Here is a 13,017-nt window from a genome sequence, read left to right as displayed (position 1 = left end):
GTCACACGGCTGGCATTAGCTACAATGGGGACTTTTCCCATCTCTTTGGTTGAGATGGACAAGAGAGAAAAGGGAATGGGAATGAATGGGTTTGGGGTTGGCTGACCAGCAGTGTCTCTCATGTCTATAACAGCGAGCATCTGATATATTTTGGTATAAGACTTAGTGCTGCCTTAGAAACAGTTATGTTATTTTAATTTTTTCCGTATGTCATTTCTTTCCTCCCAAGGCAATCACAAAGTAGAAAGGACAGGAATGACTTCTGATTTGCTACAAGACACTGAAGCCCTGATAGGACTTGCTATTAGACACCAGCTCTCCGGACTTCTCACCCTGTGTTTTTTTCTGTTGGCTACACTGCCTCTGATTTCATATTTTCTCTCTTGGAGAGAACTTGTTTTTCCACTGCGCTGCTGACGAATTGAGCAGGCCTAGTTTGCTGAGTAAGGCCCCGATCATGGGTCTTTCCAGCATCGCTCTAGAAACAGGAGGTCACCTTGTCACTGTACTTGCAGACGTGTCTCTACAGGGAGCATGGAAGACAAAGCTCGCAACTGAATAAGTATGACAGCCTTTCTCAGATCAACCTACGTGACTGTTTCAGCCACAAAACCGAACATGAATCAATGAGAACTAAGAAAGGATCTGTCGCAGCTTCGTGAGCAAGACAGAAAGTAAAAGGGAGCTGTGACCCAGGGTCAGCTGGCTCCTATCCCCTCTTAGGTCCTTATTTCTGGAGTTTCCCAAAGGATCCCTTGTTAAAGGAAGTATTCTGTTTGCTTCTCAATAAAGACAAGGCTTTTTCTTTTTTTAAAGATTTATATATATATTTTTAAAGATTTATTTATTTATTTATTAGCACGAGCGTGCACACTAGTGGGAGAAGCAGAGGGAGAGACAGAGAATCCTCAAGCAGACTCCCTGCTGAGCGCGGAGCCCGACGCAGGGCTCGATCCCAGGACCCTGAGAGCATGACCTGAGCCAAAACCAAGAGTCGGATGCTCAGCCGACTGTGCTCCCCAGGTGCCCCAAGACATGGCTTTTGACCTATAAAAATACCCCAGAGTTTGTGCTCCTAAGCATATTTATGTTAGCAATCACTGGTGACCCCCCATCCGGCTCCCCTGTAGCCTCCCGGGCAGCAATGTATCTGCAGTCAGAGAAGGGTTTCCAAGCTCCACCTGCTTCCTGCCTTCCACCCAGGACACCCCCCCGGGCCTGCACGGATTTATTTAAACAATAATAGGGATGAGAGAGCCAGGGGTTTTCTCACTCTCTTTACTGCCCTCTCTTTCCCTTCTGTCTGCCACAACTTTCCCTCTTCTTTCCAAAACCCTTCCTACAAAAATCTCACACTCCACACACAGGGCCGCCAGCTCTGAAAAGAAACACACCTCCATAGCAGAAGAATTCGCTCCTTCTTCCTCCAGGCTCAGCTCCTTTCCCCTTCTCCCCTCCTTTGGCCAAAGGGGGAGAGCAGGTCTTCACTCTGCCATCCGTTACCACTTACCACAGAGGCTCTGGGCGTCCAGAGCCCCTGGTGCTTTCCACAGTGACTGCATGGACTGAAATACTGGGTCTCGCTCGGACTGCTGAGCGGGGGAACCCGCTGGAAGCTTTGAGGGCCTCGTGGGAACTACCTCCTGTCCACTTGAGAGATTAGCCACCCTCCCTCTTCAGGACATTCCTTCAGTCCGTGTGTTATAAGGAAAAGAAAAACGAGACCAGGATGTGGCGGATGAAATGTGAGCAAGTCTGGTTAGATGAGGAAATTGACTCTGTCTTGAAAGCAGTAGCTCTGGATCCTTAACTGAGTCACCCATACCTTTCAAAAGATGATGAAAAGTATAAATCCCTTTCCGCAGAAATGTTAGAAATCAGCGGTGGCTCCCCAACTGCGAAAAATGCAAAATACGCACATGAATAATATCCCTACAATCGGATGTGGTTCTGAAAGAGGATTTCGGCTGCCTCCCTTTTGACCTCAAACTTTCCCGTTGGGTTCTCCTTTCTGGCTGGTCTCTCGGCTCAGACGGGAGACCCTGTGGGGGAAGCCTCCCCTGATGGGAACCGAAACCACCCTTCAAGCACCACGGCCTGCCCTGAGCCAGCAAGACCCTGGCCGTGATTGACTCCGCGACAACGATGGACTTGACCTTCACGGCCCCCCCGCCTTTGCCCCACATTTCTCCTTATATAAACCTGGAAGTACTTGGCGCACTTTGGAGACCGTCTTTGAGACGCTAGTCCGCTGTCTGCCTGGCGTTGGCCTCGCTAGAATAAATCCCTTTCCTGTGCCGCCACCCACTTGTTCCTCTGCCTTTGGGTTTTGTCTGTGGCGAGTGGCCAGCCCTGGTCTGTCTGGGACCCCCGGAGCCAGACGCTCCCGCACCCCTGCGCCCCGGCTACAATTCACTGATACACACACCTGGTATTACGTGGACCACAAGGCCAAGAATTCCTATTTCAGAAGCAAATTAGAAAAAGCTGCTCACAGAAGTACCTCCAAAGATGGTGCGAAGTAAATCTTAACTACAAAGACACATCCAAGGCACTAGAAAGATGCAGTTACTATTATCCCAAAGAAGAGGATCAAGAACAGAGGGCTCCTCAGGCGCCTGGGTGGCTCAGCCGGTTAAGTGGACTGCCTTCGGCTCAGGTCATGATCCTGGAGTCCCTGGATCGAGTCCCGCATTGGGCTCCCTGCTCGGCAGGGAGTCTGCTTCTCCCTCTGACCCTCCCCCCTCTCATGCTCTATCTCATTCTCTCTCTCAAATAAATAAATAAATAAATCTTTAAAAAGAAAAAGAAAAAAAGAACAGAGGGCTCCTCAAGAAAAACCTTAATTCCCCAGGGAGGGTGAAGGGGGCCAATACTTCTGCCATTGTAGGTATATGCCTACAGTTTATGGGAACTCATTTTCCATTCTGTTTAGATGTTGGTGTGGGAAGAACAAACCCTTCTGAATTACAATGGATCGATCGATCTGTCTGAAGTGATTTCAACACATCAACAAAAGAACTCAATCTCACAAAAGTGGTTTATTTGCTTTTATAAATTTTTGTTTTGTTTTGCTTCTTCCTGCTCTTCATTCTGAGGTGGGTTGAGAGTTTTCCAAATGGCCCATTTTTTTTTTTTTAAGATTTTTATTTATTTATTCATGAGAGACAGAGAGAGAGAGGCAGAGGGAGAAGCAGGCTCCCAAGGAGCAGAGAGCCCGATGCGGTACTCGATCCCAGGACCCTGGGATCATGACCTGAGCCGAAGGCAGACGCTTAACCATCTGAGCCACCCAGGTGCCCTCAAATGGCCCATTTTCAACTACATCTGCTTCATTAAGCCAGCGTATTTCCAGACACCTGTTTAGGGCTAGGGATGAATTCACACTCCGGCTCAGTAATGAGCGGCTACATGGGTCGGGGGGATGCGGTGTAGCTTGTGTTAGCCTAAGACACAACTCCTAAGACAAGAGGGGTTATTTCTTCTCATGAAAATTCTGGGCAGGGTAGGGGGAGCAGCGCCCCAGGCCACCTCCCCTCTGTGTGTTGGCTCAGTGTTCTAAGCTGCTTGAACCCTTCAGCACCTCCTCCCCTTGTCAGCCTGGGCCGCGAAGAGCCAGAGAGATGCGCACCCACAATCCCGTGCGTCCCCCTGCAAGTGCACACATTGCGCTTTGGCTGGAGCAAGGCACACGGTGACACCTGATTTTATGGAGATGGGGAAGCGTGGTGCACCAGTGGGCCCAGAGGAAGGCGAGAGCCACGACGTAGTAAACTATGTACCGCCTCCTGCCCGTGTCCAAAATCCACCTCCGGCTTCACAGCTGAACTATAACACAAAGAGTTTGGGAATAAAGAGGAACACTGGCTGTATGGCTTTGCCCGGCAAAGGAGCCGCAACAGGTTAAGGCCCTCAGAACTGCAACCCCTACCCCGCAAAGGGGCTGGGGGGTTTTATATGGAAATACAGGATCTAGCCGGTTTCACCAGGAGTCATGTACTTGCTGCCAGCCTCGCATGTTTTTCGGGGAGGGGTGGGGGTCCCAGGTTCCTGAAACAAAAGGCTAAGAAGGAAGGAGGGGAGGTTTGCAGAAGAGAGCAAGAAAAAACGTTAGAGTTTAAAACTGAGCCCAGGGGCGCCGGGTGGCTCAGTCGGTTGGGCGTCTGCCTGTGGCTCAGGTGGTGATCTCAGGGTCCTGGGATTGAGCTCCCTGCTCGGAGGGGAGCCTGCTTCTCCCTCTGGCCCCTGTTGCTCCCTCATTCATGTGCACGCTCTCTCTCAAATAAATAAAGAAAAGAAAAAGAAAAAGGTAACACAGAGGGTAGGAAGTAACACGTAGTTAACGAACTACTAGTTAACCCAAGTAACACGAGTTAACGAACCAAACATGTAGTTAACGAACTACTAGTTAACACAAGTAACACGAGTTAACGAACCAAACTCGCAATCCGTGGGCGCCTAGTTGAGATGAGGCCCCGGTCCAGTCCAGGTCAGCTCTCGGCACTTACTGTTTATTATGTTCAAGCCATGAAGAGAGGATCTCAGTTCTGTTTCGAGATCAATCGGGCAGAGCTGCCTTTTTAAAGTGGCCAGGGTCTGAAGAGTCCGACGGCTGCAAAAACCGTCCCCTTTTAAAGGGATTGAATCGGTCTGGGGCCCGCAGACCTCCCCTGCTTCTGCGGCTTGTCAGTCCGGGGCGTCGTCAGCTGGTGCTGGTCCCTGTGCAATCTGGGAGCTGCAGTCCTTTGCTGCCTGCGTCATTGCTGGACACAGGACCCCGCCTGGCAGGAGTGACCCCATCTTGCTCTCGGCAGGACCCGGCTGAGGTCCAGGTGAATCCATAACCCTACCAGCCAACATGTATTAAATGAAGTAGGGAATTGAACTTAGCCTGAGGCTGTTTCCTTACCCACGTGGGAGGGAACCGGCAAGCGGGGTCACCAGCACAGGGCTGCTATCTACGTGTGATTCTAGGTAGCCCTGCACCCCTAACTTTTCTAGTATTAACCACCCTTTCTTTCCCATCTTCACTGGAAAATTATTTATGTTCTGATGGCTAAGGAACAGAATAGAAAACCATCATTAATGTCTGACTGCCAAAAATAGACGGGTGCCAATCAGAGAACGGAATCAATTAAGAAAAGTAACCCGGAGCAGGCAAACCGGGGGTGAGAAGCAGTGAGAAGCGGTCTGCCTCCATCTCCAGGATGGAATGGCCTCCCTCTGGGGAGAACCGGTCTCCCTGCCTGTAACTTAGCCAACACCAACTCTGGGAAGTGGGAAGATTCTGGAGCTCCGCCATCATTTGTGAAGGACCAGGGTTCGCCAAGGCAAAGGGAATCGGGAATGCTCTCCAGACGTGGAAGGGGCTGGAGCAGAGGGGTGCCACTCCTGGACTTTGCCGTCCCCGTGCATGACAACAGGCCAGTGACTATTCTGGAAGAGAGCGTGGGCAGCCATGCCCCACCTCGTGACTGCGGCAGAGTGAGTTCGTGCTTGCTGACCGCTCTGAGGTCAAGAAGGTTTGGAGCAGAAAGGGGGTGTCTCGACGTTCACCCGGGATCGCATCTGCTGGGAGGCTCCCCTTTGTCTCCTGCCCGGTGAGATGTGCCTGGAGCAGCTGGTGCAACTGGCGGCCACGTGCGGCTTTTGAATCGGCGGGGCCACCAGGTGATGGAAGCAGAAGGTTCCTGGACACACCCCGGCCTTGCCCTGAAGCCCACTGGCACTGTCCCCAGAGGGGTCACTTGGGGTGGCTGTCCCAGAGAGGCGCTGCCCCCCAGCTGAAGCCAGGGGCCCCCGCCCTGCTCTTCCCTAAGTGACTCACGGACATTCCCAGTGCTGGGAAGGGCTTTGGGACAAATCTGCTCTCGTCTTGGCACTTCGTGCAGGAGGGGACAGGGCAGAGAGCGTGCAAGACTTGTTCAAGGTGACAGATGCTGGCGTCACACTTGGGACCAGAGTCCTGGGCTCCAACTCACAATTCAAGTCTCTTCATGCTACAAGGGTTTCTCCAGGGGAAGGACGGTCTTCACACCTTAGCGGGCTGATCATCCGTGCCAGGGCTGAAGCGAACAGCATGCGCTGAGGTCCGTGCGCTGGACAGACTCCCTGTCTGTCTGGGTACTAACGAGTAGGCAGGGAACAGAGTTGGTACTAACATGCAAAACGAAATTGTTCCGAGAGCTTAAACACTTTTTTGAATTACAATACAAGCTCAATTTAAAAAAGCTCGGAAAAATATAATTTTATGATAAAGATCACTCATGAACATCCCCCCAAAGAACCACTAGCAAAACTCACTGTTAGCTTTGCTCTGTTCCCTGGTTCAAGTGTTGTGGTTTTAGCCTTAGTGCGGCCCCTGTTGCCTCTATTCCCCAACTACCCTGGGCTCTTTTAGATTTTACCGATAATAGCCTTGATTCTCGTCCACATGCATTTACTGAGCACCTTCGGTATGTACCTGAAACCATCTATTGGTCCCCAGGCAAAGAACAATTGTCTGTTCACTTTATGTTTTTTTTTAAAGATTTATTTTATTTGAGAGAGAGTGAGAGAGAGCGCTTGAATGCGAGTTGGGGAGAGGGACGGGGAAGAGAGTCCTCAAGCAGATTCCCTGCTGAGTGCAGAGCCCAGCTCGGAGCTTGATCCCACGGACCCATGAGATCGTGACCTGAGCTGAAACCAAGACTCAAGACGCTTAAGCGGCTGAGCCACCCAGGTGCCCCTTGTCTGTTTGTTTTAAAGTAGGGTTTCTCAATTTGGGTACTCTGGACATTTTGGGAGGATAATTTTTTATTTCGAGGGCTGTTCTCTACATTGGAGGATGTTCAAAGCATCTCTGACTTCTACCCACCAGACGACAAGACCAGCCTCAGGAAATGTGTTCTGGCTGAGAACCACTGCAGAACAGCCAAGGGGGCTGTGTTCACGTTCACCACATGCTGTGACGTCACTTTATACCCCGGGGAGAAGCGCATGACTCCAGCTTGCCGGTAAACCAACATTACTTTCAGGAAGTCAGTGGCTTTTCTCCAGAATGAATGACTCACCACCAACCCCACTTCCCGGGCTTCCCCGACTCTGCTCCAGGCGCTCTCTCTGCAGGGCAGCTCCCAGCCATGAGCCATGGGTTGGGTGGGAAGTCTTCAGCCTTTATCAGAACACTACTTCACATCTTCAAGCAGCTGGTCTTGCGCAGCCCAAGTTACACACCTTACCGGTCTCTCTCTCTCTCCGCCCACAGAGCTCTGCAAATCCTGCAGACCGATTGCTTCATTGAACTTTTTGTTTTGGCCTAAGATGTGGACATGTACCTCCACCTGCAGACCTCTGAACTTACTGTTGACTGAAAAGCCCAACGGTCTTCTCCCCAGAGGTTTCACGGCCTTCCAACTGGCTCACCATGGTCCTGTGAATTGCCAACGGCATTCAGATATTCTCGTACAGCACGGCGGCTACTGTTGACAATATATTTGAAAGTTGCTAACAGAGTAGATCTTAAAGCTTCTCGCCACACACACACGAAATTATAACTACGTGAGGGGATGGGTATGTTCACAAACCTTATTGTGGTCATTTGCAAGTAAGAGTCATGTATCAAACCATCACACCGTCTACTTAAATTCATACAATATGACATGTCAGTTATAGCTCAATAAAGCTGGGGGGAAAAAAATCTCCTTTCTGCTTTGCTTAAACTTCGATTTGTTCTCCTGTTCCTTTATACTGTTTGCTGGTGGAGTGTGACAGATTATTCCTCATCCTTTCACGGTCTATATTTTTGGTGGTTTTATTCATTTTCTTATTCTTTTTTAGAAATGTTTTCTTACAAAAGTTAACAGCTGGGTCTGGGATTTGATTTTGTTCTATTTATGAGCAAATAAATGTTACTGTGTCACGGACACTGGCAGGAGGCTTCGGTGAGGCAGACCACAGATTTTATTACCCGTGGTGCCCCAAACAGCACGAGCTTTGTCTTCTCCCTGACCTGCAAGCCTCTGGGGGACAGTGGGGGTCGGAAGACCCCCGAGGGACGCGTGCACATGGAGTGAGTGGGTTGTCTTACAGGAGAGGAGCCTGAAGCTTTCACAGCAAGCAGTAAGCAAGGCTGCTTTTCTTCCGGGAAGAAGACGTTAGGTCATCCATCAAGGATGCTTGCTGGAAACAGCCCTGAGAAATGGCCCGGGTCTAAAGCAGTCCAGGCTCTTCCTTCTTGGCACAGCGGGCCAAGCCAGGCAGAGTGCAAGAGACCCGTGGGAAAGTGCCCCCCTTGCCAAAGGAACTCAAATTCTACTTTCTTGGAGAAAAGAATTTTAAATCAAACAGGTTGAAAAAATTAAGACACACACGTAGGGGCCTATTTCTTTATTTGGGGATATCTTACGTTGCTCCGGGCTTGATGCGTGTTTCTTCTGCTAAGTGTGTGTGTCACAGGGCACCTGGTCGGTCCCGCTGCTCCGTCTGCTCCCGGGGGGAGGGCTGGGGCCCTTTGCCCGCTGCAGGGGAGGCCTGTGTGGACCGTCTCGGCAAGGAGACTGACCCCATTCTTCCACCGTGCCTCTACCTCTCCTCTCCAAATACTGATTTTTACAGGGTCGAGATTTGTCAATATTATAAATTATTCTGTAATTAGAGCTCTTCTGTGATAAAGGTTGGTACAAATAAAATAAGAAATCAACATATCCTCTAAGAACCACATGATGTGTTTGAACCCATAGGGAACGAAATATACAGTAGGTCATTAAAATGTTGCCACTTGAAGGAGAATTTTCCAAGTATCAACATGCAACGGGTAATTTTTCACTTTCAAATTCCTGTTACTTTTCCCGGCTCGCAGTCAGCTACCATTTTTCTGAGTACCTCCTGCCATTTTTTTCCCTTAGGTTCCTTCTTCATTTTCCTGGCCCCTTCCTCAGATCAATTAAATCAGAACACATGGGAGGTATCATCAACTTGACGAGGCCACAGGGTGTGCAGATACTTGGTGTGGGGCCCAGAACAAGAGAAGGCTTCCCAGCAGGTCCAGGCTGCCATGCAGGCTGCTTTGCTCTCACGCTGGGGCCGTCAGATCCAGTGCAGCCAAAGGCACCTGGAATGTCCGAGCAGACAGGGATACCGTCTGGAGCCTTCGGCAGGGCTCAGTGATAAAGTGAGCCCTTAGGATTTGGGAGCCAAGCCTTGCTATCCCCACCCAGATAACGACTCCGCTTGTGAGAAACAGCTCTTGTTTGCTACTGGGCCTCAGGAGAGACTAAACGCTTACCCATGGGCCCCCAAGTTACGGCGAGACCTGAGCTGCCCCTCGTGAACTGGGTGCCATCTGACCCATCGGGCCATGAAGTCGGGGACGCACGGCCGCACTCCATCATCAAACGGAAGTGGTACATACGTGATCAGGCCCGAGCAGGCCCCATAGGGACAAGTGGCCCAAACGCCCACGGTCCCCACTCCTGCTACACCGTCTTCTCTCTCCCAGCCTGACCTATGGCTGCTTGGGGAGCTGTCAAAGATCAGCTGACAGAGGAAGAGAAGACTCAGGCCTGGGTTACAGGTGGTTCTGCACGGGATGTAGATGCCACCCGAAAGCAGACGGCTGCAGCACCACAGCCCCTCCCCGGGACATGCCTGAAGGACACAGTCGAGGGACATCCTGCCCAGTGCGCCCAGCTGCTCATGTTGCTCGGAAGGAGAAATGGCCTCCTGGGCGGATATCTATCCATTCTTGGGCTGTGGCCATGCTTTGGCGGATGGATGGTCAGATACCTGAAAGGAACAGGACAGGACTGGACAACTGGTGAGAAAGAAATTTGGGAGAGAGGAATGTGGACAGACCTGTCCTCAAAAAAGTGAAGATCTCGGTGTCCCAAAAATGCCCACCAAAGGTGACCTCCGCGGAAGAGGATTTTAATAATCAAGTGGATAGGATGGCCTGTTCTGTGGACACCAGTCAGCCTCTTTCCCCAGCCGCCCCTGTCATGTCCCAGTGGGCTCATGAACAAAGTGCCACGGCAGCAGGGATGGAGCTTATGCGTGGGCTCAGCAGCAGGCACTTCGCTCACCAAGGCTGACCCGGCCCCGGCCACTGCTGAGGGCCCAATAAAAGGATTTTAACTGTCATGTTTTCTCATTTTGTTTAAATACCTGTGTGCATGTGTGTAAAAGCAAATAACTGACTTCTTTCCCCTCTTATTCTCTTACCTTGTAACATGAGATTTTTACACCATAGAATTAAGTTACAGGATATGGAGAAGAGCAAACATCACACAAGGTGTGCGTGCACACGCATACACACTGGTTGTTTCTCTGTGGATCCCTAATATACTTGCCATCAGCACCAGTATCTGCTTCTTACAGCTCTCTGGTGATTATGACATGCTTCCAGGATCAGTGACTCTGACTTAAGGAATTAAATTATTAATTCATTATCAGGAGAATTAGGCTTGGGGGAAAAATCCATCACCTGGACTATTTTCAGGAGCTGGAGGCAAGAAGCAATTATCCAAAAAAAAAAGAAAGAAAGAAAGAAAGAAAAGGAAGAAAGGAAGAAAGAAAATAAATCACACAAACACTAAAAAGTGTTTTGAAAAAGTGCTTTCAGAATTTACTGTACAGGTTTTTTAACAATTTATTTATATGTTGGCTTCTACATGCTCTTACATTTGTTTAAACATTTATACATATTCTTTACAATTTGTACATATATTAAATGGCTGTATCATAAACATTGCTCTATGAGATTTTATAAAAGAAAAATCAGGTCGGGAAAATTACTTATAAAACATTAACAAAACCCGTGATATTAAAGAACAAGAAATTCTCATATTCACGTTCATCTGATTTCCTCTTCTACTTATTTTTTGGTTTCATTTTATTTGTGCTGGCCCAAACTTTCCATTTTCTATACTATAATCACTAGGTCAGGAAAATGAAAGCAGTGGGGATAATGTCGTAAGGCAACTGTGGAGGACGGACACGCTCATCTGCAGGAGGAAGATTGTGTCTGTGAGTGTTCAGATTTAAAGCTGACAGTCTGCGAAGATTAGGTTTTGCTTTATGCCGTTAACTGGAGTCCTAGTGATCACAAAAATCCCATCTGAAGTTTCGGATGTGGTCAGGAAGAACATCACTCTGAACTTCTTACACACAGAAGCTCCCGGGATTACTGGGCATTATCCAGGTTGTCACCCTTATCAGTCCCTAAACTTTTCCATCTGGGGGGATGGAGAGGTCTACTAAGCTGTGCTTTTCATGTTTTCAGATAACACCCCCGGCCCGCTTGTCTACTATCCAAATCAAGCGGCAAATGACGGCCCTCACAAACATGTCTCACTACCTCTGACTGAACAGCTGAAGACTCCAATTCGGGGTGAAGCTCTGGGGGAGCACTCCTTCCTGAGCACAGGACTCAGCGCAGTGGCGCCATCCCTGGGAGCAGAGTCGGAACATTGTACAAATACCCCCAATGTTTTCAACATACTCCGTCTGGCAAGAACCATGCCTTAACCAGGCTTGGGAAGGAAGCCCTCCTCGTGGAAGGGGACACTCAGCAACGTTCCTGAGGGAAGCGGGGGCAGTGAATGGGATCCTCAGTTTTTGCCAAGCCGCGTGCTCTCATGGCACACGTCACGTGAGCACCCCTCCGCCCCGAGCCACCGTGACGGCGCCAGAATTCCCAGGAGCCCCTCTTTGCTTCCTCCCTCCTGGAAACAGAAGCACTGGAGTCGTAAATATGTCACTGAAAGGCATGTAGATTTTCCTAAATAGATAGGAATCCCACCGGACTGGAAAGAGTTATAAAAATATACAAACATATATATTTTTTATTCTGGTATATTTCATATTTTTAAGAAAGCAATTAGTAATTATCCGACATTGGGTAAGACCCAGGAGATCATGGACGACGTAAAAATTACAATTTTATGTAAAATATCAGTGGGGGAAACCCCTAATTTTCCATTCAAAATTCTGATAACTTTAAGTACTTTCCAAAAATAGAGACAATTTCCATTGTTTTAAATAATGGAGGTGGAAACGAACCAAAGATGACTATCCCTACGTAACTGATCCATTTAGGTTGGTTAATAAAACAGACGCAGTTTTTTGCAACTCTATTTCTTTTTGGTTTCCGTTCTTTCGTTCCTTTTTGTTTTTGATGAAGGGGGAAAAAAAATAAGATTGCATTGCCCAAAGTCAGGAGGAAGCACTTCGGAGTTCTCTTCGTGTTCCGGTGTGTTCTACATAACCGGGAAGCGGCCGAGGGCCTGCCTCAGCTTTTCTGCAATCTGGTGAAGAAACAAGACAATCTTGAGCTACCAGTCCCACTAGGACCCACGGCATCCTACTCTTGCCATCTCTTACGAGTCAGACACTGCAAGCATTTCAGACTTGAACCGCGCTAAGCTTCTAGTCTCCTCCAGCACCAACCAGCCGGGGGGCCCTCCCCAAACCCCAGATGGTGCTGTCAGAGGCGGTGCCCCCAGCTTGCAGGAAGCCCCCTTTCTTTCTGGCACGGCCGGTGCCTGTCTCAGCAGCAGCATTTCCAGAGCAGGAGTCAGGTGGGGTGGGGGTCGTGCTTGCCAAGGCTCCCCTGTGTTCTCGGACACCCGTGCACTCCCGAGCCCCCGCGGCCGAGCACACCGCCCGGATCCCACCCGCTGCGGGTCCGCCGTGTGTAGACCGTCCGCGCCTCCGTGATAAAGCCAGTGCGGGACCGCAGCTGGGGCTATGTGCCCAGGCCTGCCCTGAGGACACAGATGTCACAGCCATTCTTGGAGCCAAGTAACTGGAGTAAGTCCTTAGGATATAATAGGTACTCAATTCATGTTTGCTGCATGAACAAGTACGGGAATTTTAGTATTTAAGGGTTACTTTCTCATAGAACTGTTACTTCTAACGAGGACAGTGATTAAAATGCACGGCTTTCTATTTTGAGTCACAATGTCATTGATAATTAAACCTCACTTAGGCTTGAGATTATCTATCAAATCAACATGATCGGAGTTTCAGAAGTTGCCC

At 49.4% G+C, this 13,017-nt stretch overlaps 1 protein-coding gene across 1 annotated transcript in view; it reads right to left on the bottom strand.

Moving 5' to 3' along the window:
* Positions 1-10,578: 10,578 nt before the first annotated feature.
* LOC118001925 (sorting nexin-9) overlaps positions 10,579-13,017 on the bottom strand; it is a 61,276-nt gene continuing 58,837 nt past the window's right edge. The window contains exon 20 of the mRNA XM_034992110.1: positions 10,579-12,284. Coding sequence (XP_034848001.1) covers positions 12,237-12,284 — 48 coding nt within the window. The 3' untranslated portion in view covers positions 10,579-12,236. The remainder of the gene's footprint in view (positions 12,285-13,017) is intronic.

Source organism: Mirounga leonina, unplaced genomic scaffold (genome assembly GCF_011800145.1).
Source record: "Mirounga leonina isolate KUSES-001 unplaced genomic scaffold, KU_Mleo_1.0 Mir_55, whole genome shotgun sequence".
Lineage (NCBI taxonomy): Eukaryota > Metazoa > Chordata > Mammalia > Carnivora > Phocidae > Mirounga > Mirounga leonina.
The sequence above is the reverse complement of the archived record's forward strand: the minus strand, read 5'-3'. Positions and strand labels throughout refer to the sequence as shown.